The sequence below is a fragment of the Furipterus horrens genome, unplaced genomic scaffold (assembly GCF_987537825.1).
Source record: "Furipterus horrens unplaced genomic scaffold, mFurHor1.1.pri manual_scaffold_8, whole genome shotgun sequence".
NCBI classification, from domain to species: Eukaryota; Metazoa; Chordata; class Mammalia; order Chiroptera; family Furipteridae; genus Furipterus; species Furipterus horrens.
Genome location: NW_028327178.1, coordinates 4,395,659 through 4,421,586, shown reverse-complemented (window position 1 = coordinate 4,421,586; position 25,928 = coordinate 4,395,659). Strand labels below are relative to the sequence as shown.

Sequence of the window (25,928 nt, the reverse complement as noted above, 5' to 3'; positions counted from 1 at the left end):
TTCAGATGAACTTGGGCCGCCCGGAAACTGCTGAGCGCCCTGAATCTGTGTGTTCTCTAATAGTAATTTCACAACACCACAGGTTTATCTGCTTCTAGTTCAGTATTTAACATATATTTTGTCCTCATGCTTCCAGCTTAAATAACATCACCTGGCCTGTTTTATTGATAATAGCAATTTGCTAACAGGACTTAATTTTTAAAAAAAAGTTCATTTTCTTCTTATTAACCATAGTTCAAATAGGAAACTTTCCCCTGAATGACTGTATCTGCGAGTGTGTGTAAGTACATGGAGGGCGCGCGCGCACACGCACACGCACACGCACACAGAGTCAGCTTTTGGTTTTCGTTTCTTTGACACGATCTCCTCTCCTTACTTTCAAGTGTCTGGAACTGCGGAGAGGGAGCCGGTGTGGATTTACGCCCTGAGCTCGCAAGTCCGCAGCAGGGGGAGGGACGTGCGCCGCTCAGCAGGGCTGGCTCCGTGTGGATGTTTCAGTCCTGTTCTTGGTGGCACCTCAGACTGGGCTGGGATTTGAACCCAGACCTGCATCACCAAACACTCCATTTCTCCCTCTGTCGTTACACAGCATTTCGGAAGTTGAAAGGTAAAAAGAATAAAGTGAACAGCTTTCCAAATCACATCGGAAGGGGTTAATATTGCTAAGAAGTGCAGAATAAAAGCTACTCACAAAATGATACCCATTTATATGGAAATATCCCTTCACCGACATGTATGTTCTGGACACATACGGTTTAAAACCTACGGCTCTGCACTGACAAGAGCCAAACTGCCCGTGAGGACAGTTTCACAAGAGGAAATGGGAATACATCCGCTTTCCGTCCCTAGAATTTATATTCATGAGACCGACGAGTCCGCAGACAGCAATTAATCATCAGTCAAGTTCGTTTCTAGAAATATGTTATTTATTAAATAACTATTAAATAGGATTTTTACAAAGCAAATTGCACAGAGAAAGGGAAGGACGTCTTGGTCCCCAGAACTTTGGACGCCTTTTTGCTGTCGGCTTCCGGTCGGTGCTCTTCACCGGGAAGAGCTGGTGGCCGCCAGCAGCTCCGCGTCCCGTCGGGAAGAAAGGCGGCAGCACCGTGCGGACGGCGCGCCTGACCTCGGGCGACACGGTGCGCAGAGCCGGCCTCTCGCCCGCTCCCCTGCGCGGCGGCCGTCAGCTGCGGGGCACAGCGCCGCCGTCCTCACGAGCTGGCCAGCTGCTGAGCGAGGCTTTCCAGGCATGTCAAGTAATAGGCGTTGAGCGGGCTCTCCTCTGCGTGGGGGCGGGCTGAGGGAGGACATAAGAGCGTGGAGAGCGCGCTGATTACAACTGGTGCTACACCTGCACCGGAGAGCGCCCCCCCGACAGACGTAGGGAGGGTTTCCAGGGGACCAAGTTCTGTTCAACTTCTTGACGGACCAGCATCAGGGCATTTTACACTGTAATCAGACTAAGGAGTTACAGAACTTATATTTAATTTGTATTAATGGTTTAGCCAAAGAGCATGCACTAAAAACCACGCACCTCCACGGTGGACACCATTAACTATAATCCACACGCCCTGCCTCCTAACACAGAAACACGAACATCGGCTCAGTCGTTCACGGCCTCCCGAAGCTCATGGTCACAGCGAGGAAGCAAGCGCAGCAAACCCCAGCGGACACGCAGGGAAAGTCAGACCATAAACGCACGGCAGAGGCACAGTGTGGTGTCTGAGCGTGAAGCAGGGCCGGAGGGATGCTCCCTGAACCCCCGCGTCAGTTAGAAGGGACAGCGCGCTCTAGAAGGGAAACCCGGCCTCCTGGCGCGGCGCGGCCGCGGGGCGGCTCTGTCTGTGGGAAACCGAGTCAGCCGCCCGGGCAGGCCCAAGTGTTCTGTCCAAGGCCAAGTCGCTGGGCCCAATGCCGGTCACCTACAGGCCACTGGCCAAGTTCAGCACAAGGAAAAAATGACCTGAAGGAAGATCATAGTCATGTATGAACAAACGATTATATTTTATTATTTTTAAAATGCTAGGATGAAAAGCACGGGCCACATCCGGACAGACGGAACAACGCTCCTACTAACTGTCTCCTCAAATGTCACTGCGAAACGCTGGTGCAGAAAAACGTTATTTTGCCATGAGCTGTCCAAGTATTTACTCATCAGAGAACCCACTGAACAGCTCCAAGTCTAACCGCGATCCCTCACAATGAAACTTACTTTTCTTCGCTAAGGAATAAGCTTCATCCACTCTTCTTTTTATTGATGCGTTTTTCAAGGTCGTCTTTGCCTGAGGAGAACACGGAACGGCCCGCACATGAGACCTGCTGCCAGGGCCGCGCCGCCAGCCCCCGCCCCCCAACTCCGCTCCTTCCCTCCCGCCCCACGCCTGGCTGCCCTCCCCGCTCGCCCCGTCTCCCGATCTCAGTGGACTTTTAAACGATGTCATCGCCGTCTCAGCTGCCTTCCTATCCCCTCAAACCTCAGGTTCCAGACCAAGGACAGCCCTTACCAGCCGGCCAACCAATATCCACTGACTGACGACAAGGCGCAGGGCGAGGGGCGGCAGCCGCCGCTGCCCCCGTGCGTGCGAGCACCATCCAGTGGGGATGGGAGCTGCCCCGACAGGACGGCCGCTGAGGGCCCATCAGGGACACTGCCGCTCACAGTCGCTCAGCCACCGTTGCAGCGCCAGACACACGCAGGCCTCCCTCTCAGGCGTGCGGTGTCTGCACTGACAGAGGGCACAGAGGCCAGAGAGAGAGCGGGCGCATGTCCCCCAAGGACCTGGGCCCGGGGACTGAGCTTTGCCCAAAACCCAGTGGCCACACGCACCAGAGACTGGGAGAGCCCGCGACAGGCTAAAACGTTGTGATCCGGTTCTATTTCAGGATGTGTCTTTCCTTGACACTTAACTTTGAGCATAAATAACCTATAATAACAGGGCGCCAACCTGGCAAACCAGTGGTACTAACGGGAGATGCCTTTGGAAGCACAAGGCAGCCGCTGAGAGACGGGGTGAAGGTCTGCCCGGCTGGGCGCTGGCCTTGTGGGTGCACGCACAGGGCGCCACGGCCCGAGAGTGCGTCCCCCGCGCTGGTCTCCTCGGACGGCCCCAGATGCCCGAGAGGTCCCTGGTGCCGGCCCCCCGGGTACAGCAGATTTTAAAAACTGACCTTTTGGCAATTGTGAATCAGAGCCCAGAGCGCGGCTGCTCCGATCCTCCGAGCGTCTGGACGGTCGCTTTCCAGACAGGCGGCGAGCACATGGATGACTTTTTCTAGTAACAGACACATCAGAAGAAAGCTCAGTCCCACATGACATTGTACTGACTGACAGCGGTCAGACGGTCCCCCCCGACCGCGTAGCACGAGGGAGGCCACCCCGTCAACAGCTCCCGCGACTGACAGCGCGGTCCATGGAGCAGCCGCGGCCCCACGGCTTCCGGCCCTCGCTCCACACGGCGCCCCCATGTACAGACAACACTGGGGAAGGAGGGAATTCCGCCGTGAGCTGCATTAAGGAGCTCTTCCATTAGGGCTCACGTCCTGGCATGCAGGAAAACAGATCTGCTCTTGCGATACATTATAAAGACTATCATACGAACATGTCTCTAGCATGGGCTGCTACATAAAATCATCAGGAGTCCCACGAGTTAAGCCTTTTACAAAGGGACCGCACACTTCAGAGGACTGTGTGTTGGCGTGTGTCAGAGGGACGGTGACCCAGAGGCCCAGCACCCAAGACGGGCCCTTGTCCCGCACTCCCGGGCAGCGTGCGGGGTTAGGCCTTAAACCACGCACAGAGCCCGCCCCTTCTCAGCGAGACGCGGAGGAGTCCGGGGCCGAAGAGACGGCCCGCATGTTTCAAACGTAGGAACCTATTTTGTCACGTATTTTCCTGTATCATTACGCTGCATCCCTTTCTTCCGTAGCAGGAGACTCTGGACCCGCCAGACACCGGGGACGGGGACTCGGTCCCCACGCCCGCTGCTCCCGACCCCCCGGATGCATCGAATCCCAGCGCAGGCCGGCGGCGGCAGAGCCTGCCTGCCCGGCGGATAACCCAGCCCAGGGCCACTTCACCGTGCGGCTCGGTAAGGACGGTGGGAGGAAGGGCGCATCATTCAGGCAGACGGCCGCGCTGCTTCAGTGATCCGTGTTGAGTTGTTTCTCGCGTGTGCTGTGAGTTGGTGGCCTGGTTTCCTTTTTTTGCACATCCCTGTCCATTTCTCCCGACACCACTTATTGAAGAGACCATTTTTACTCGAGTTTATGCCCCCGCCCCTTTGTCAAATATTAATGGACCACAGGGACGTATCTGGAGTCCAGACAGGTTCCCGCTCCTGTGGCCCTGTTTGCTGATAGGCTTGGTGTCCTTTCACTGTGCACAGGCTGATGCTTTTGAAAAGTTATCCGTGGAGTCTCCAGGAAGCTTAGCACCACCTTGCCCTCCTCACATCCGAGAGGACATTTGCTTCTGCAAAGCCCCCACAGCCATGGTCAACGGAGGACCAGCTGCAGCCAAGGCCACGGCCACCCAGGCTGTGGTCTCCGGGGCGCGGAGCTGTGGGGCGGTCTGCAGTGCCCGTCCTCACACGCGTTCCGTTCTTCAGTCGCCTGGATCGAGGGCCGGGGGCCCAGTCTGATTCTGACTCATCCTCCCCCACAGGGTCGGTCCGCTGCACAGAGGCAGGACGGCCCAGCACCTCCCGTCCCAGGCGGTCCTCACTCCTGTCCTGACCTAACGCACAGCACCCAGCGCTGGCAGACGTCCCCGGAGCAGAAGGAATTCCCGTACACGTCCTGCCTCTGGGCACGGGCTTTCGATCAAAAGCGCCTGGAAGTTTCCCACCACCTTCCCACTTCTCTGCTGTCCTGGAAGGTGAATGTTAGCACATGCCACCTAGAACGTTTTTGTTGTGTCCGAGGAGACCTGGCCTGACATCACCAGAAACGAGGAATCGTCTGCATCTACTTGGACAGCCAGGTCAAGCCCCACAGCCCACTCCACTCGGGACCATCTGAACCAGACCCTGGCCTGCTGCCCAGGCCTCCCGTTCTCCTCGCCCGGCAGACTTCCAGCTGGCGACCCTGCTAGGCCCGGGGGAGCCACACCTGGTGCCTGGCTGGGGACAGGCGTCACTCGCTCTGCCTCCCACAGGGCCTCCCACACCCTGGGGCTTCATAAACGCCTGCGAGTTACATTTCCACAACTACATCGTGTTTCAGTGTGAACGGCGGGCCCTTGGAACCACCACAGGTGTGGAAGCCCGCACACGCGCGCGCGCGGAGTGGGAAGGGGACACCCACCGTTGGCCAGGACCTTGGGCTTACTGGCGGGACTGAAGCAGAGGTTATGGACGATGAGGAGGGGCAGACTCGGGCCGCGCCGCTGCCTGTACGTGCTCAGCTCCGTCAGCAAGTCCAGGCAGCCGTCCAGCCTCAGGATCATCTGCTGCCCGTCCTCTCGGAGCGACACGTTCAGGAGCAGCTTCAGCCAGAGGACGGTCAGGTGATTGAGCTGTTTATTCCCTCCTTTTGGCAACGGGAGAGACAGGAAGTTCTGTAAGAAGTTAGTCTGCGGGTAAACAGAGAGAACGTTATTTTCTTCTTGAGTCTCCGCACCATTTCCCTAGTCCCTCGGGGACCAATTAACTCGCATTCTGCTCCTTTTCCCACCTTCAACGTCTCCTTCCTCTGACACCTTCCAAAGGCACCGTTTCCAGGTGTAAGCGGAAAAAGTTAAGGAGAACAAAACAGTGCTCAAATCTTAATCCCCTGTAATTCTTTTCCGATGATGGAGAAAGCAGTCATAGTCAACGCTTAATTATTTAGGATTGATAATTCAGTCAGGGGTGATTTCAGGCCTCCTGAGCGTTCTCTGTCCGCCTCGGGCAATGCTGCTCCTCATTAAAAGCTGTCCTCTGGGGAGGACCAAGGGCTGCCAGGAGGGCGGGGACTGGGGTACGGGAGAGGATGGGGGAGCGGACACGAGGTACAAGGTTCCAGCTCCCAAAGATTCTGACAATGTAAACTGAACTGAAATAGTCACTGCACAGTTCGGTTTTGTTCCAAGACCAATATATTACTTTGATGATTTCAAGTAAATGTAAGACAGCTGCCTTTCCAAAACGCTCATTTTTGAGTGATAAAGTATAATCCAAAGCAAAGACGATAAACAGAAAGGAAACTGTCTGATCATATTCTGGCTTCTGCCACTTTTCATGGACCAACTATCAACTGGCTTTGAGCAAAGGGAACCTCTCGGTCGCTTTCCAGCCCTTTAAAATCAAATGTCTTGAGGTCGAATACATTAATCCGAGAACCCGAGCTCTAGATTCCTCCCACGCGAGCCTGGCGGGAAGGCTGATCTCACCGCCCCGCCGACGACACGCAGGGGGGCGTCCGTACTCACTTTCTGAATCACGCCTCTGCAGTCGGGCGACAGGGCCAGGTTGGCGAGCAGCGCGAAGGCCAGCTGCTGGAGGGCGGCGCTCCCGAGGGGCGCCGGGGACGCCAGCTTCAGCACGCACAGCATCAGGGAGCTGCCGGGGGCGCCTCTGCACGTGGCCGGGGCGGGGTGCTGCGCAGAGCTGGACCAGCAGAGAGAACTGCAGCCTGAAAGTGACAGCTTATCAGCTTATCCCAGCGGCGCCTCAGTTTCCCTGTTCAGTTTAAAAACCCGCAGGGGTCAGGCCCAGTGTCTGTCAGAGGGCCTGGCCTTGGCCGTGGCTGCATCGACCCCAGGGCTGGTGCTGCCAGCTCCGCGGGCCTCGCGCCCCCACCGGTGCCGCAGAACACCAGGGCGCTGGTTTTAAAAAATAAAACAAGCATAACAGGTTTTTTAATAGTTCCTAAATAAAGTGTCTAATTAAACAGGAATAGGATTTTAGGAATGGGAGGGACCTTGGTCTCATGGCTCCGTTTTCTGGAAGAAGAAAGAAACACAGGGACTCTGGGGTGTGCGGACAGGACAAATGCCACAGCCGGATGCTGGGTGAGGGACACGGCTCAGAGAGGGCAGTGACGGGCCCAGGGCCACACAGCACCCCGGCGGCCACAGCCGGCAGGGGCGCCCCCCGGTCTTCCAGGCGCTCGTGTCTTCTCAGAAAATTGCGCCACCATACGGGGTTTGTCAAGGGAGAAAGGCGACCCCAAAGGAACCGGAAGCACCCTGACTGCGCTGTAAGGGCACCGAAGGCGGGTGAGCTCGGAGGCCCGTGCAAGGAGCCGGTTTGGCTGCGACTGCGTGCCGTGAGGTGAACTCGCGCGGGCCGGTCAGCGGAGCAGGCCCAGTGGCCCTCCCGCGTCCCCACTCGACAGCGGCAGCCAGACACCCTGCTCCCGTTAACTGTGCGGAAAGCTGTCACGAAGGACGCGGCTTTGCTTGGAAGCAACCCAGCCAGGAAAACAAGAAGTTCCTTCCCCACTTTAGTGACCTGATCACAGTCTAACAGTTACATCCATTTTAAGAATGAAAGTAACACAGATAATAGTTTCCAAAGACTGATATTAAAGTAAAATTTTTTCACTAAGTATTTAGCCACTGATTCTTTCTCCCTCCTTCCTTCCCGGAGCCCTAAGTTGGGGGGTGAAGGGCTGCGCAGAGAGGCGCTGGGGAGGCACACGGCCCGCACCCCGCAGGGCAGGTGCGGGAGGTCACAGGCCCATGTGGCCCGGGCCCCCGGGAGGACAGCCCTGGAGGCCGTGCGCCGATCTCACCGCAGCGCGGCCGCCGCGTGGTCCCTGAGCAGCTGTGAGCGCCGGCCCCTTCTCCGTGCCCCCGTGGCCCCGGGGAGGGCCTGGCCGGCTGTGCTGATGAACGCAGACAGAAGGGAGCGGCTGCCCTTCCCTCCCCCCCAGCGGCCCCTCCACACCTCCCCCTCTCCCCCCACAGCGCCCCTCCTGTCGGCGCTCTCCCCCCGCTGCCGGGCTCCCCACGCACGGCCCCCAGCAGATGCTCAATGAAACTCCTGCCCGCTGACTGGGCACAGCAAGAGGCGTCCAACGGCCCCAACCCGCACCAAACCCACCGCAGCCGGAACCGCCTTCAGCACGCACGCGTGTCCTGCTCTCGAATGTAGTCACGTTTTAGCCTTCCCCCGCTTGTTCAGGGCTCACACCCCCATTTTCCCTTTCAGTCTGCCTACGAGGTCCAATCCCCACGGACAGAACCAGGCCAGCCTCTCCGTGTCCCCTCCCTGAGCTGAGGAATGACGTCCCAACACACACAGGGCCACACCGGCCCGCTCTAGGATGGACCGGGCGCCTGGGCCCGCGCACCCTCCCGGAGGGGGAGGGGGAGAGGAGGGGGAGGGGGAGAGAGGGCACGGGCCAGCCGCTTACCGCTGGGGAAGCGCGCGGTGTAGACACAGAGCAGCTGCAGCGCGTCCCGCATCAGCGCGTCCTCCATCAGCAGCCATGGCCAGAGGGCGTGCAGGACGGGCACCAGCTGGGCTTCCAGCGCGGCCTCCTGCGGCGACAGGAAGCAGGACAAGGGAAAGTGACACCAAGCCCCCAACGGTGGGCACCGGCGCCCGCAGATGCAGACCGAGCGCGCGGGTCCCGGCTTTGATGAGCGCGAGCGGGCATCGCAGCCCCGGCCCCGGCCCCAGGACGGACCCGTGAGCCTGCCCAGCGCCGGGAAGCCCCCTCTGCACCAGGGCGGCCAGACACGCCGCTCGGCTGAGGAGTGCAAAAAAGCGGCTGTGAGCCCGTCGGGGACGCGAGGCCGTGAGGACCGTGAGACACTGCGAGCGCCTGACGCGGGTAGAAGGGGGGCTTTCTGCTGAACAGACACCCCGACCGACGCCCCCGCCCTCTGCGTGCAAGTGTGTGCGCGCACCTGCTGTGCGTGGGCCGACACAGAGCCATCAGGCGCGTGTTACTGTTTACGTCGTTGCTCACACAGCGAGTGACACCTGCGTGGTTCCAGGCAGAGGCACCGAGCCGGTGGGCAGCACCGCCACTCAGGAGCAGGACACACCCGTCCTTCCCTCGTGGGTACAGACGCCCCCACTCCCTCCCTGGGAAAGCCGTCTGACCCCCAGCTGCCTCGGAAGACACGCGCGCCCACGGCCACCCCCTGCAGCTCAGCAGAAAAACGCGTGGAATGCCTCACACGTGCGTCTGAGCTGCCCGAAGGCAAAGTCTCAGTGACAAAGTGGTGCGGACGGGACCGAGAACTGTCCCCGGTGCCGAAGCACCTGAAGGCCGGGGCATTGATTCCGAGAGCGCCGAGGTCAGACGCCCACCTGCTCTGCACCCAGGACGCTCGCCAGCGTCTCCGCGCTCCTGCCCGTGCTGTCGCACACAGAAACCACACTGCCCCACGCCACACTGCCGCGGGCCCCCAGGAGCGGCTCCCCTTACCTTGCAGCCCTCGTTCTGATAGAGACAGTTCCTCAGAAGCCGCATGGCAGTGCCCAGGTCTTTGGCAAAGCCGTCCTCCTGTTCCAATAGAGCAGATGGGAACTGTGAGCATGATGGCGCGCTCCCCGCCGGCACGGTAACCCCAGCCTCCGGGCCCCCGCAGTGCAGCGCGCCCTGCCTGCGCCTGGCCCCCTCCCTCTGTGGGGACTGCCCTGAGCTCCGGGGGGCGGCCGCGTCACAAGAAGTGCCCCCACCACGAGGAAGCGATTTCTGTCTACCGAGCACGGAGACACTGAGACACGCAATGAGCTCCCTGTTTCCCTTGACACGGTGACGCGGGGACCCATCGGTGTGCGGCCGCCGCAGGGGCTGGCTGACTGTCTCAGCGATGACCAAAGGGCCCTGGCCGAGAGGAGGGGAGGCGGCAGGAAAAGACACTGAAAGCCACGTGACGCCCTGTGTCCGTAACATGTGAAACGTGGCTTTCGCTTGGCTTCTAACCAAATGCGGCAGACGCTGGCTATCACCAGCCGCTCTCCAACGGCCTTAGAGCAGGTGTATTTCTATATTCACAAGTACATACGCATCCATTCTCTCAGGGAGCCTGTGTGGCAGGTCTTAGCCCCCAGTTATCATTATTAACCACTGCTATCACCTAACGCTGTGTTATTTCAAGTCCACATAAACACACAATCGGAACGTGAGCCCCGCAGGAGGAAGGAGATGATCAGAGACTAGGGACCCCCATTCTGCAGCCCCCCAGACCCGGGCCACGCCTGGCTGTGTCGGCCACTAGCTGCGCGGCTGTGCCGTCATGAGCATGCATGGGACACCGAGTGGGAAGGAGTTAGAGCGGTGCCGGGCCCACCGAGGCAGGGCTCACCCTGCGCACCGGGCCTGCTCGGAAGGGCGAGCTTCGGCCATAGGGGTGTCACGCACACCCCAAGACATGTATGGCAACAAGTACGACATTTCATTTAAAGACCCTCAGATCCGCCGGGGCGGGAACCCAGTCCTTTATCTGACGTGGGCCTTCCTTCTAACCCTCATCTGAACCCAACGCGGGTGGCGTTTCCAGAAGCAAGGACACCGGCGAGAGGGTCAGTCCCGTGGCCGCACGTTCGCCCAGGACTCCGGAGGCCGCACCTTCTTCTTCAGCGCTGCCCGCCCCGGTCTCAGGGAGGCCAGGCTCAGCTCGGCGTGGATGTGCTTCATCTGCCCAACGCAGCGGTCTACGAGGTCGGCTGGAAGACAAGACCCAAACCAGCAAGAGGATGAGCCGTTTCCAAGTCAGTCAGAGCCACAGGCTCACCAGTGACCTTCCCCGCGGCTGCCCAACCCCACGTCAGCCTTCTCAGGGAGCCGATAACGACCCGAGGGAACGAGGTCGGGGGGCTCAAACACTGCAGCCGACTTGTTTCCAACTCAGCCCCACGCTCCCAGAATCTGAGCTACGAGCTGGGAAAGGCGCGCGACCCGTGTTCCGGGAGCAAATCACAGCTGCAGGGAGTGGGCCGGGCGGCACGGACCCTCCCGCTCAGCTCTGAGGCCTGCGCGTCCCAGGTGCGATGCTGCCACACTCGGGGGGCCAACTGCATGGAAGCACAGGCTCATCGAACGCTGCGGGCATCCCCATCGAAACCGTGTTTGGTTTTTCAGGTATGGCACACGCGCCTGTGGTCACTAACATTTACTTATTAAAGAATTAAGGGAGGTATTACTTCTTAAGCCTCCCCAATAGTTAAGGTTTTCTAGAGTAGGAACCACTGCACAAGAAAATATTCTACCTGTATACACTTTTTATTTTAGCAGTAATGCACTCGCAACTATTTTTAGTGACCCCGACGATATCAGCTGCTTTACGTTTGGAGCCCGAATAAATGGCAATGAACTGACGACGCGCCATAGCAGTGCTCGCCCACCTTGCAGCGCGAGGCCCTGTGCCCGCCGGCTGACGGCCAGCAGTGCCAGCAGCGCGTGGCCCGCCACGCTCCTCGGGAGGCCTCCGGGCCGCTTCCCTCCGTAGCTCTGCAAAGACAGGGGCGCACCTGCACGTTACTCTCCCACACCCACACCCACCCGCACCCCCCAGGGCTCCCGTCCCGGATGCCACCCTCGTGGTGCCCCCCTGCTGGAGAAAGCAGACCCGCCACCCTGCAGAACGCCCACGTCCTGAGTCTGTCTGTCCGCGTCCTTGTGACAATCTTACCTTCCCTCTCCCCTCCGTCCCTCCCAGTGACTGGGTGGCTTAGCTCAGAAGACTTGACTAGATTCAGGGGCAGTTTTTGTGGATGGTCCTCGTGTGGCTGTGCACACACATTGTTACTACAGTTTCAAGGGGCTCGTCAATTCCAGTGTCAGAATCGGGAAGTTCCTCGTTAGATTGATAAATATTAGATAATTCAGATTTCATAACTTTTCCTTCTACCAGTTATTTTCAAAATAATCCAGCTTTAGAATATCATGATTAAAATTAAGCTGCTGCCTCTGGCCAGTGGGTTAGACACCCAACGCCTCAGGCCAGGGATGCGGGCGCGGTAAAGACCCTGCCGAGGGCAAGCACGAAGGAGGGGGGCAGTATCACGGGATGATGAAGTCATCCGGGTAAAGCCTAGCCGACCAGGAGAGCCCTCACTGATCGATGAACTCGTCAGGAAGAGCGCTCCTCCACACGCAGGCTAACAGAAACCGCACGCGCCGGCGACTGGAGAAGCAGCCAGCGATCCCACGGAGGAAGCTGCGGGTCGACTGCCTGCGGCGACCAAGGGACAAGAGGAGAGGCTTCGAGGGAACCGGTCGTGCACACAGACGTGTCTGACTCCCTCGTGAGATCTCATAAAAATGACAGAAATGGAAGACACCGCCGCCACCCACCCCTCCCTCCAAGGCTGGAAACCGGAAACGAGGCGGCGGAACAGCAAGCCATCGGCAGCCTGAGAGGCCTGAACTCTCGGCGGGAAGACGAGGAGCACCCGGGGCTGAGGACACCGAGCCGCAGGCCCCCCTGGGACCCCTGAAAGCCGCCAACAGGCAGCCTGATGCCCGGCCCGGCCGCCCTTCCTCCCCGGCCCCTGCGACCTCCTCTGCAGGCGAATGGAGCTGGGACGGCCCGCACGGTTCTGAATCCACTGCGGGGGGCACTGCGGCCGACCAAGGCCAGGAGCTCATCAGAGGGAACAGAAAGCTCGGCCAATCCCAGAGTGACAGGATCGCTGCCGAGGCAAGAGGAAGCTGTGCAGGAAGAGGACGGCGACCGTGTGCACTCCGTCCTCACCGCCCACCACGTGGCTGCTACTCAGCGGGAGGATGGGCGATCCCGGGGGCCGGAAGGGAACCGCTGTGGCTGGGCAGGTGGGTGGGGAGTGGAAGGCGTCACGGTCCCCTTCTCCACACAGGAGACCAACAGACGGCGTCCGAAACCGAACAGCACAGGTGGAGAAGCTGTGTGATCGCCGTGTGTCTGCAGATGAAGCTGACTGAGTACCACCCCAGGGAAGGGAAGTCTCCCCTACGTCACTTGTGTTCGGCGTTTTATGGTCAAAAATCTGCTAACAGTTCCTTAGAGGATACTCACACCTGGAGCCACCCCAACATGGAATTCTGAAAACATGCTTACACATTTTTTAGGCGACGTTCTCATCAAAAGGAAACTTTCAGCCTGTACCCCTCCCAGGGCACTGCTATAAGGCAGCCGCTTAAGCGGTTCTCGGCCGCGACACTTTCGTGGCCGCTACGGCACAGCCGTGTGTGAGGAGCGGGGAGCGCTGGCCGGAGGCGGCGCGGCGGGGAGCGGAGACCACGCACCTGCACAGACTGGAGTTGACGCTGCTTCGTGTAACAGCCGGCCCAACCCACAGCTCACACGGACATGTAGCAAGAAACATTATTTATTACAATGTGTTGCTGTTTCATGTAGTCTAATGACCTTTTAATTCACCTATAATACGCCAGGCTTAGAGTGTAATCAGCTCTTTAATAACGTCCCCTCTTCCAGGGACAGTCACTGCCCCGTGAGGGCGCGGCAGGGACACCTCCTTCCTTCACCCGCCTGAAGCCTGCCTGCGCCCTAACACACGGCCCACGCTCACAGCCGCCTGTGCGCATGAACGAGAAGAGTACGGTTTGTTAGGAAGCACAACTAATAGATACACAGCGACACAGAATACTGTGCGTATCGTGTAATTTGGAAGAAATGGAGGGAAATTAGCGAGTCATTGAGAGAATCAGTGAGATACCCTATGACCGTTTTCCTTGACCGAGAAGGTAACAGCCAAAGATTATAAACAATAACTTTTATAACACGAGGAAATATGAAAGGAAAATACGGACGTGGTGAACCCAGCACGCTCCATGGCGCAGACTCCTACGTACACTGATGTAGCCTCACTCCCTGTCCCTACATGGATCGTGTTTATCACAAGTCTAAACACGGTTCCTGGAAACACAGCACCACAACCAGCAAGAGACTGAGGAAGTTTTAAAAAAAAACAAGAAATCACGTACCTGGATAATGACTTCATTAAGCCGTTCTAGAGACGTCTGATTTTCCTGCGTTTCATCGAGAAGGGACGCCACTGTTGGGCTGTGACATGAATTCACTTTGTCCTTGTCCCGAAGACGCTTCTTCGCTTCTTCAGTCAAGAGGATCGAAAGGAACTGCAGGCTGGCAGTGTAGAGCGGGGGGCAGGTGGCAGACAAACCCGCACATCGGCAGAGCCTGTCTAGAAGACAGGATAGTTCCATATGTAGATGTTTGAAAATTACCTCAAAATAAAAGACGTGAATCCGACCGGTTTAATTTTTAACGAAGTAAAGTGATCAACAGTTCAAGTATCACAAGAATAACTCTAGAGTTTAAAAGTAATTTAAACAGTGCTAAGAGAACATACTGAATCAGGAAATCTATTTAATTTTCATTTCATTCTTTTTATGTCAGTTCTTTTTTTATATGAATGAGTTGGTGTGTGTACAAATGCACATATACATGATACCTGCTAAGACCCAAAATACTCTTCATAAGAGGATTATGTATAGATGACTATTAATCCCTCTGGCATCTATTGGGACCCACAGTCTCTCTAGAATTCTTAACTTGTAATTTTTACTTCAGTGTTAATCTAAAAAAAAAAGTTAATGCAACTATGCCCAGAATTATTTAGATTACCACCTTGCAAGTGTGACTGTGTTTCCACTTGCAAACAAGCTGATGCTAAATAGCACCTACAGCAGGACTCAGTAATAAGCAGTGTTGGCACCATGCAGGGCCAAAGGCTTCATGGTGCTTCTGATGGAGAACAAGAGGGTCAGGAATTGATCTGCAGACGTTGGAGTGGGAAGAACACGCTGACCAACTCGGAAGAATCTACACTGAATAGTCGTTACTAATTTCCTGTTGTGAGCACTGATTAGTATAATCAAAGGAGCATTTGCTGCATTACATTAATTTTATTAATTTGCTAGCACCAGTTTATAATTTTGTTTTATTTATGTATTATTTTGGATTTGTACTTGGGTAAGAATTATAACCATGAGAATTTCTACCCAGACTTAGGTTATAGAAATTTTCATGTTCTTAAGGTTACTGGTAACCTAAGAAAGATAATAGTCAGCAATGGACATCATGAGAACTCTGTTCATGTAAACTATGACTAAATATTAGTCAAATTTGAAAGTCTGAGCAAAGATTGCTACAGATAACGTAAGTGACAGAGTGACCATAGATACTTCAGATGTGTTTGCATACGCGGCACAACAAATACACAAAAACAAATAACTCTGTGGCAATGGAGTCACGGTCAATGATCGTTTTTATTAGTTATGTTTTCACTAACATCACTATTATCAAAGCTAACTGTTTATGTCATAGGTTATTTTTGATTAGTACCATTGTCACACGAAATTGTATGTGTGTGGTTTGTATAAAGATTTTGAACTTAATATGTCTTTATTTTATCACGAGGAAAACCATGTCAGCCAACAGGCGTAAATCGGGGTCTGCAACATTTTCTGCAAAGGCCCAGAGAGGCAGTAAGTGTGTGCTGCGCTTCGTGGGTCCCGGGCCTCTGTCACACCTGCCAGAGGCCCCCCCTGAAGCATGAGGGCCCCTGGGCAGGAAGGGGCGGCGTCGGCTCAGCCATGTTCCAATCACTCTGCATCCACCAGGACAGCTGAGGGGCTGCGCTCGGCCAGCTGGCCCAGGTGCCCCGTGAGCCCCACTAAGCATCTTGCTTTACCTTATTAGGGATTCAGGTGGTAAAGCCCCGTGGAAAGGGTCTACCTCAATCCGCCACTGGCTTTCCTCACCTGCTTTCATGGCCCCCTGAACTGTGCTTCAATTTTCCTACAGTGCCCTTTGGGGCCCCTCAAGGGCACTGCGAGGTCTGCAAGCAAGCACCTGGCCCCTCTTTAATGAGCCACGCCACAGCTACTTTAGCTGAGAGGATGCACACACAGTACAACTGTCATAAGGATTATCTCCACCCGATCAGCGGGAGACCCCAGCCCGGAGGGAGCGGCCCTTACCGACCACAGCCGCCCAGTGCGTGGCCAGAGCCGCGGTGACGGGCGCCAGAGAGGCAGCTGCAGCCTTCCTCAGGAGCGTGGCCAGGAGGTTGAACAAATGTGTCCACGTCCGATGAAACGCCGATGCTAACTCTCCATCTGCCAAGTTCATCAAAACATGTCAAGTTATGGACGCAAGGGAAAAGGACTTGTTAAAATTCAACGCTCACCAGACACTTCACTACAGTTAAAATAAGAGCTGTGTGTGTGTCAGACGGAGGTGAATGTAATTCAGCATGAATTCACTTCAGTTACTTTCTCATCCATATTGCTTCTTAACTATAGCTTTCCTCCATCTTCCTACAGATAAATACACACACGCATCGCCTCTCAGGAAAGCATATACAACAAACACTAAGTGTGACAAACGGAATATTAGGCCATAACTTCAGAAGGGCTTCTTGGGCAAGGACAGCTTCTCCCTTCTCTCCACTTGGCACTTTAAAGCTGGAGGCAGCCGATACGTTAGGGCTGTGTTCTTGGCCCAGTCCACCAGCAGGCCCCGCCCACCTCAAACCCCATCACCACCGCCCACTCCACCAGCAGGCCCCGCCCACACCACCAGAAGGCCCCGCCCACCTCTAACCCCATCACCTCCACCCACACCACCAGCAGGCCCCGCCCACCTCTAACCCCATCACCTCCGCCCACTCCACCAGCAGGCCCCGCCCACACCACCAGCAGGCCCCGCCCACCTCTAACCCCATCACCTCCACCCACTCCAGCAGCAAGCCCCGCCCCCATGTAACCCCACCACCAGGCACAACCCGGGAGGTCCTTCCTGCTCTTCACACCCATCAGGCATCTGGAAACAGCGCCCTCACGGAGCGTGGATAACACCCCCTTGTGTTTCTCCACCTTTTTGTTATCAGCTCTATGGGAGTCTTTTCGATATGTTTTCTCATCACCAGTCCCATGAAATATTAATTCCACAGATATTCTATCTGTGTATGTACTATCTGTATATCTGTACTTTACACTTAAAAAAAGTAAGTATAAAGCTTACCGATTTTATTCAATACAGCCTTAAAAGGGCCAAATAAAATATTTAAGTTGGAAGTTAAATTAAAAATTAAAAAGCTATTAACATTTAATTTTATAACTATGCTTACTGAACTTTTAATGTAATTTATTCATATATTAAAATGTACCAAATTATATATGAAAATTGCAAATCATATAAATATATACTAGAAATGTAATCAATTTTTATAAAATTATTCAAAACTTTCATTTCTCCAGTAAAAAATTTTAATTTCTTAAATAATATTTTAGTGGACTTTTAACTTTTGCTAGATACGAGAAAATAACTTTTAGCTTAACCACTTACTAGATACATATGAAGATGACACATTTTTCTTTTCAGCACTGGACATAATTAATGATAGGTTAAACACTTTTATGTAATTAAATAATAACACACTATTTTTATTTAATTCTCAAATCCCAAGTCACACACAAAAGCAACAGAACGGCACACGCACAGGCAGCCGGTGGCCAGCGAGATGCGCGGGCCAGTGCTCGCCGCGAGGGGCTGGCCCGGGGTTCGATCCAGGCCTCCACCAGCCCCCCGTTTCTCAGCCCCGACCTGGCACCTCTCTTGTGTACCGTCCATGGGCTCGACATTAATGCTTCTCAATGATACCCAAGCAAACCCAACAAGAGAACTAGACGCGAAGGAATAAGAGGACCGGGGAGAGGTGAGCCTCAAGAGGCCACAAACCACGGAAGGGCTGGAGTGTTTCCCTGGCCCTCTCCCCGGTCCCTGGGCAGGGGTGTCACCCTCGTAGAGAACGCAGGGCCTCACGGGTCAGCTTGGTCAGGACGTCACCACCTCCAGCACTGGGACCATTTTAACGCTGATGAGACGCTGGGGACCCGCTTTGCTGAGCATCATTGAATATCCCACTTACCAGTCCTCAAACCAAGCCAGCCCATACAATTCAAAGGTCTGCACAGGAAGAACTGACTCAGCAAAGAGAATGGCCAAATGATCCATTACTTCCTTATAAACTATTTCAGGCCATGATCACGTTAATTTGGATAAAGATCCTATCGGTCTCCACAACTGAGTACTGTATTCAACTTTTCTTCAGTTTATTCCTCAGTCATTTCAGACCTGGACGTTATATGCCAGACTTGCTTATACTTGGCATTGGAAATGAGTTATTGGTAGGGCATCTGGCCTTAGCCCTGGTTTATAGGAATAATTAACACCTAAAGCCCCTAGCACTCCCTCACACTCCGTAACGGACTTGACCCTCGTGTGAACTGACGGCGCAGGGCTGGCCTTTGACCCCACACAGACCCCCCTCAGATGGTCGCCCGGCACCGCTTACTGCATCCAAACTATAAAACACATCATGAAACCTTCCCAACGCTGGCAAAGGGTCACCTAAAGGGAACCCTGCAGGGAACATCTGGTTCAAAGATTTCTTTCCTCAATATCATTGTATTTGCATCCCAGACTAAGACGATGAAGCTTACCCAATAGATCGTCGGTGCGGATGGTGAGAACTCCGACCACGTTGGTGACAAGGGGCTGCAGAAGCTCGTCCTGGAGCACGAGGCCGGGCTCCGCCAGGACACAGGACCGCAGCAGCCTGCACCAGGAGCACAGGTACTCCAGGAGGAAGGACACCTGCCGGCGAGAGGGCATGACGTGAGGCGAGGCCCGCCCCTGCGGTAGGGTACTCCTCTTCTCCATGCGTTGGAGGGAACTTCTTTGTAAATAAGGTAATAAAAAACTAGTAAAATATTAATCATAGCTTTCAAAGACCTCAAATGAATACATGGCGGACAGAGCAGTATTTTTCTCGCGAGCACCTCATTAGCGGCCACATTAACACCATCAACTATAATAACACCAAACAAAGCAACGGTTATAAAGCCAACTGAATTGCATTTAGAGAAAGCAAGCTTCAGAAAGGCTTACAAATATAATTTTTCAAGTAGCTAAATTGTGAAATCAATATTCTGAGAGAAGCAGAAAAGGGCATTCCAAAGCCATAAAGCCTGTAATTTTGTACATAAAAAAAGAAAAATTACAAAACCCTCTTCAAAGGGCACAACTGGGGGTGGGGGCAGGTAGCATAATAGCCTAATTATTGCTACAAATAAAATGCAAATTGTTCCACATTTGCCCTCAACTACACTTTAGCATAAAAATACTACTCTTAATTACAGAAGAAAAATTCAATCTGTCCCAATAGTACCAATAAAACCATTTCTTGAATGTTGCTTGTAATATTATAAGAAGTATTAACTGACAAAAGTACATTAAGAAATAATTTACTGTATATGTAAAAATTGAAGAATAAGCTGGGATGATGTCTCACTTATCCGCCATCCCCAGGAAAAGAGATCGTCACACAAATCAACCTTAGAGACGCTCTGAAGGCCCCTCTCTGTACGCGGGCACACATGCACACACACTCTTCCCACCGCGTTCTGAGGCCACTGAGGGGACTTCCTGTGACTGTTGGGAGCGCCACAGAAATTAACACCAACCAGCTCCCTGCACATGCTCATTACTGTAAGTACTCACCACCCCCAGGGGCTGAGCGAGCACCAGCCACGGGACAGGCGCTGGGTGGACGCTGGGACCCGGCGGGGCACACACGGGCCAGGCCCTGCCGCCCTGTGCTCACCGCAGCCTCTGACCTCCCTGCCCCGCTGACTCTGCACCAGCCACGCCGGCATCGCTGCTTCCGGTGGCCGAACAGACCCCACTCCAGGGCCCCGCTGTGCCCCGCAGGACTGGCTGCCCCACCTACTTCAGGCCACACGCCACAGCCGGGAAGGCCTGCGCTGGCCCTGTGATGTGGGAAAACCCTCCCTCCCAGCTCCGCCATCACTCCTTGTCCCCTGCTCTGGGTGTCCACCTGTGACATCACTCCCTGCCCCCTGCTCTGGGTGTCCACCTGTGACATCACTCCCTGCCCCCTGCTCTGGGTGTCCACCTGTGACATCACTCCCTGTCCCCTGCTCTGGGTGTCCACCTGTGACATCACTCCCTGTCCCCTGCTCTGGGTGTCCACCTGTGACATCACTCCCTGTCCCCTGCTCTGGGTGTCCACCTGTGACATCACTCCCTATCCCCTGCTCTGGGTGTCCACCTGTGACATCACTCCCTGTCCCCTACTCTGGGTGTCCACCTGTGACATCACTCCCTGCCCCCTGCTCTGGGTGTCCACCTGTGACATCACTCCCTGTCCCCTACTCTGGGTGTCCACCTGTGACATCACTCCCTGTCCCCTGCTCTGGGTGTCCACCTGTGACATCACTCCCTGTCCCCTGCTCTGGGTGTCCACCTGTGACATCACTCCCTGTCCCCTACTCTGGGTGTCCACCTGTGACATCACTCCCTGCCCCCTGCTCTGGGTGTCCACCTGTGACATCACTCCCTGTCCCCTACTCTGGGTGTCCACCTGTGACATCACTCCCTGTCCCCTGCTCTGGGTGTCCACCTGTGACATCACTCCCTGCCCCCTGCTCTGGGTGTCCACCTGTGACATCACTCCCTGTCCCCTGCTCTGGGGGTCAACCTGTGACATCACTTCCTGTTTCCTGCTCTACGTGTCCACCTGTGACATCATCGGGCACATGTGGATTTGCTCTTGGTCTGCTGTATTCACGGAGGGAAGACCCTGGCATGCAGCAGGCCCGAGAACGATTCTCTGCCAGACAGGCAGACAGTGCAGGAGGCAGCCATCGTGCAGAGAAGCGCACTCACAGACAAGAACACTGCAGAGGGACAAGTGGCTGAAGACGATGCGCACAGCGCTGCTCATCCTTGTGGGGGGGTGGGGGAGCCTGCCTTAGTCAGCAGCTCAGAGAAGACACCGCAGCAAGAGATGCTGGCCGAGTGCACCCTGTCGCCCTCCTTACAAACTTGCTGGTGTGGAGGTAACATTTCTGTTAGCCACAACGACACAGTGAGCCGCTGAGCTTTCCTTACGTACAGATCCTAGCAGCAGGCAAGAACTTAAAAATAACTAACGTGCTCTCATTAGACTGGGTTTTGAAAAGACACAGGACTTCCAACAACGCCAGTTTAGGTGAAAACGACACAGGAGGCGGTGGGGGCCGCTATAAGATGCCCTCCTCCTTTAATAGGGCGCGTAACGATACCCAGGTCCTCGATTCAACGTTACAGCTGGTTAGTGACTGAATCGGGAGCAGGTGCCCGGCCATCAGCCCCCTGCGCTCCTCTGCCACCCAGGGGTTCAGATGGGAAGTGACCTGTTTCCAGCGACCCCTTCACACCGTGTGTGACCGGACAGTTCCCCGTCCTCTGCTACGGTTAGCGGAGCCTCAGCGGAGTTGATGTTTCCGGCACCTAACGCAAACGCACGCACCGACAGACGCGGGGCAGGAGTGCGGCGTGAGGCCCTCACCTGCGCCTGGGCGTGCTCCACCGGCGGCGACGACGGCAGCCGGGCCTGCAGCTCCTGGACGCGGGTCTCTGTGAGGGCGCGGGCGGCGTCTGCGACACTGTCAAGGGCACAAAAAGAGGGTCCTTCGACGATTAGGAGGTTCCTACTGAAAGATTAATGAGTCGGCATTTGAAGCTTGAATGCAACCTTGAATGGAACCCAAGAGAAAAGATTTGTATAAAGGAAGTCAATAAATGTTTATAAAAAGGTATTTCAGACGCAGGAAAAGATTTTATCAGGTACAACTGGGAAGCCAAGAATTTCAAAGAAAAAGCTCTAATGACGCCGCATTAAAAGCATCACTGGTAATGCTCATGTTAACCCCACGAAGCAGGTGTCATCGATGACACCCAGAGACCAAGGCTGCCATGCTGGTGGGGAAAGACTTCTCTAATCAGACCACGCACTGGGCAGGATTCAAGACCTAAGGCCCCCTTCACTACCCCATGTGACCAACGAGGAAGTCAGACAAAGTCATGCCAGAGGTTCATTACTACAGATAAATGCAAGAACCAAATCACGAGTTCCCTAACTTCTATAAGAAATCCTTTGTAATAAAAAGTTTAGTCTCCCATTACTAACTAAATCCAAATGAATTTAAAAAATGACTTTCCAACCCACGGACATGAATGTGATATGACTACTAGGGAGCTAAATCCCCAAGCCCTGCTTCCAGTTAGAATGACCAGGGGGGCTGAATGTTCCTTGTGTGGAGCAGAGGACAAACAGGGGTTAGAGCCTCTGAATTCCACAAGATCAGGGTCTTTCCGAGGGGGCGCTAACAGTCACTACAATGAACCCATACAAGTGGTTGACTACATCTAAAACAAAGGCCGTCAAGACAATTCCGGCCAAAGCAAAACCCTGCAGTCTAACGAGCCTGCACGGAAGGACGACACATCCCAGGACACGAGGTTTTCCGGCGGGGCATGAGCACAGCTGTGGGACTCATCCCCACCCCCACCCGCTCTAGGGGGGTCTCTCTCACCTACAGAGGGGCTCTATGAGCCGCGCTTGTCCAAACACACGTGCCGTGTCGCCAGGAGCGATCGCCAAGAGGCTCTCGGACAGGCTGCACATCGCGGAGAGGAGGGGTGGGGTGACCAGGACGCAGGTTCTGGGCAGAGGAGCTGAAGGGGACGAATCACGAGGAAGCCGTGGGGACGCAGCTCCGACCTGACCTATGATTGAAAAGCAGCAGAGAGAACAGCTCTGTTTTGTTTTCCTTGTGGTTCTGTGCAACGGTCACCGGTTCTGACAGAGGAAAGCTTCTGCACGTGCCAAAGACAGACAGTTGGGGATCCCCCGTGCGCCTGACTTGGGTCCTTTAGAGCGGAGACATATAGACCCCACCTGAAGGTCACCGTCAGCACCACCAGTAGTGGGACAAGTAGGAATCACGGCTCCCCGGACGTGCTGAAGGCCTCGTCATGGGCACACAACCCAACAGCTGACCTCCTGCAGCGTAACTGGTCTGAGGCTGTCACAAAAGGTCAGGGTCCTGGAAGGCCACGCAAGACTGAGGAGCTCTTCCAGGTCAGCACCCAAGAGACAGTACAGCTGAGCAAGCGCACAGCGGGTCCGGGCCCGGATCCGAAGCGGAAGAACTGCTCTCCTTTCCTCCGCGGGACCACACGCAAGACTTGGAAAAGGTCTACGTACAGGGTAGGTCATGCCGCTGCGTCCCTGTCAATTTCCTAGGTTTATGATTATAAAAGACAAAACTTTCCTTCTGTAATTAATTCCTTCAGGGAGGTACTCTGAGACTATCGCCGAGAAAAATCTGATATTTTAAATCAAATAAAATGGCGAATACTAAATTTTGGTGATTCCACAGAAATAGTTCCAAAGATCTTGAGGTAGAATTTTAAATCCTAATCACAAAATATGTATTACATATCTCCAGCATGTCTATCTAGGGTGAACAGAATAAAAGATACCAGTAAAATGGGAGGAGCACAGCATTTAAGAAATGCACACTCACCCAATACATTCAATATAACTTTTATATTTTATCTGGACAGAATTACCCCAGTTTTCTATATGTACTCAAAAAGACTAACATTGTTATTTTGTGACGATCAAACTGTATTAAACAAATGTAGCTTACAGATCATGAGAGACCCTGATAATGGTTTTCTTACAACATAAAAAATTTTTTCTTTTACAAAAATCAGAAGCCAAATTTTAAAAGGAGGAGTTGGATGTCTCGAGGGGCCCTACTAGAGAAAATACTTGTTATCCTGCTCGGAATCACACTGGGACACAGCAATTCCCAAGGAAATCAAGAATCACAGAATAAGCAATGAAAAGACTAACCAGCATCACTGAAAAATCCTGCTAGAGGTTCCAACTGGGGGAACCAAAATCTCACTACCTCTAAAAGAGAAATGGCATCGGCATGCGATTGTAAAAAGGGGGAATCCAGAAAGACAGCACAGCGCCCACACCACCCCGGCCTCGCGGCCCACACGCAGCCCGCAGGCAGCGCTGTCCAGCCCGGCTCAGACACGTGAGGCGGGGCCACAGGCGGCTGAAAAGCTCGCTGTGTCAAATACACACGCTGAGGTGCCTGGCAATCGGGAACACTGTCCATGAATACACGTTCTAAGCACAATCCCTGAAAATAAAGCAAATCCAAATCAGGAGTAAAGAAACAAAAAAACCCATGGAAGTGGGCGGGGCGGGCGAACGTAGGTTAAATTACCCGCCATCATTATCTGAAAGATAAACCATAAGGCTACAAAATAATAACAGAAATAAGAAGACGACAACTAACACAATAAATAAATAAAGAATTCTGCGTTTCACATACGCACAACTGAAATCTACTTCCGCCTACGTGTTTGTGGCATTATTAACATAATAGTCAAAAAGTGACAAAAAGCCAAATGTCACCACCTGACGCGCGGGCGGATCCCACGTGGAACGGCCACACAACAGAACCTGTTTTGGAAACAGAAGGAGTCAGGCCCTGATACCTGCCACAACATGAGAGCATCACGCTACATGAGAGATGAGAGCCACAGAGGCCGCGTGTCGTGTGACTCCTTCAGAGGAAACATCCAAAGCGGGCCAGTCTGTGAAGAGGGCGAGTGTGCTGGTGGCAGGCAGTGACCTGGGGCCGCGGAGGACGGGGGCGAGGGGCAGGGGCTGCTGATGGGCACAGGGTTTCTTTCGTTTGAGGAAAAGGCCCCAGAGCTGACCGTGGTGACGGGCACAACTCGGTGAATCTACTGAAAACCACGACTCGTACCCTTAAGATGGCGTGTGCGTTAAGAGCTCCAAAAAGCTGTTCAAAAAAGGTCATACAACATACTTGGAGAGAGAAATATTCATGGAACTCGTTATCAAATTCCACGTCATGCTGTGTCCTTGGCTCCTTACACAATCTGAGTTTGTCCCTTTGTTCTCAAGGAAATCAAGTGAGTTTCTCCCCACTTCCGCACATGGTCTACATAAGCCGCTAAATCCTTTAGGAAGTGGTGAACAGGTACTGAAATAAAACCTCAGAGCAACGTCTTAGTTAAGCAAGTATTCTGAAGTTTTAGAAGCATTTTCTCAGCAGGTACTTACACTTCGGTGTTTAAAATCACCTTCTTTTTAGATAGTATAATTCCTGACAGGTTAGGAATTTAATGTTATGGTGTAACCTTCAATTATAAATACCTACGTGTGTGTACATATATTGGAAGCATAAATATAGGGCTGGAAACAGGCGCTAATGCAAGGTGTAAAAATGTGCATACTGCCATAAATAAAAATAAATCCTAAGTTCCTCAGCATGCGTTTGTGATAAAACACGCAGTGCATTCTGTGTGCTTTAAAATGGAACCACAGTCTTCAAAAAATACTTGGGAGCCGATTCTCTTCCCTTTCACGGGACTCCTGTGGCGAACCGAAGCATTTCTCCAAAGGAGGGAAAAGGTGAGGCTGACCAGCACCCGTCCGTGCCCCGATTCCCTGTGCGTCACTCACAGGGGGCCACGTGGCGACGGTGCGGCTCAGGGGGTGGCCAAATTCCCGTGCGCCAGTCAGGAGTGTTTGTTTGGTCCCGATACACTTATTCTAAGTTATTCTATCATGCTCTGTGACATTTCATTTTGTTCGTATCTAGACGCTTTGTTCTGGACTTATTTATTTTGGTCTTATCCAGACATTTAGTTTTAAGGTATCTGTCTGGCCCGACTGGTCGTCTCCCCTGCGGAAAGCGCGGAGCAGAATCGTCCCCGAGGGTACCTGGAGCCAGCAGCGGGTCGGGCGAGGCGTCAGGGACAGGCGCGGCGGAGGGCACCGGGGGCGACGGTCCCGCACTCCCGGAGGAAGGCGCCACCTAGGGCCAGCGAGAAAGGCGTGTCAGTTACAAGGATCACACGGAATGTCACGACGGGGCACGTGGGACACAAGCAACATGCACACAAGAAGGATATCGGGAAACAGAAGGGTCACAGCAAAAGCACCCTCACTAGGCTCAGCGGGAAACGCTCTGCATGGGGCGTCTTCACAGTTCTGTGAATGGCGGTTTCTGCTTCTTCTAAGACCTGTTACAGTTTTGTATTT

The 25,928-nt window shown here is 54.1% G+C and overlaps 1 protein-coding gene across 2 annotated transcripts in view; it reads right to left on the bottom strand.

The window, feature by feature from the left end:
• Positions 1–913: 913 nt before the first annotated feature.
• RTTN (rotatin) overlaps positions 914–25,928 on the bottom strand; it is a 95,561-nt gene continuing 70,546 nt past the window's right edge. Inside the window, exons 35-49 of one of the 2 annotated variants that reach the window (XM_090285397.1) lie at positions 25,608–25,701; positions 22,357–22,549; positions 21,330–21,426; positions 18,418–18,571; positions 15,892–16,029; positions 13,873–14,090; positions 11,292–11,397; positions 10,516–10,613; positions 9,370–9,447; positions 8,344–8,470; positions 6,413–6,615; positions 5,308–5,575; positions 3,172–3,275; positions 2,216–2,285; positions 914–1,300 (exon numbers count right to left, since the gene is read on the bottom strand). In XM_090285397.1, the coding sequence (XP_090141523.1) occupies positions 1,215–1,300; positions 2,216–2,285; positions 3,172–3,275; positions 5,308–5,575; positions 6,413–6,615; positions 8,344–8,470; positions 9,370–9,447; positions 10,516–10,613; positions 11,292–11,397; positions 13,873–14,090; positions 15,892–16,029; positions 18,418–18,571; positions 21,330–21,426; positions 22,357–22,549; positions 25,608–25,701 (2,034 nt within the window). In that variant the 3' untranslated portion in view covers positions 914–1,214. Of the gene's footprint in view, positions 1,301–2,215; positions 2,286–3,171; positions 3,276–5,307; positions 5,576–6,412; positions 6,616–8,343; positions 8,471–9,369; positions 9,448–10,515; positions 10,614–11,291; positions 11,398–13,872; positions 14,091–15,891; positions 16,030–18,417; positions 18,572–21,329; positions 21,427–22,356; positions 22,580–25,607; positions 25,702–25,928 lie in introns of both variants that reach the window. The other variant, XM_090285398.1, reaches the window with a different exon arrangement.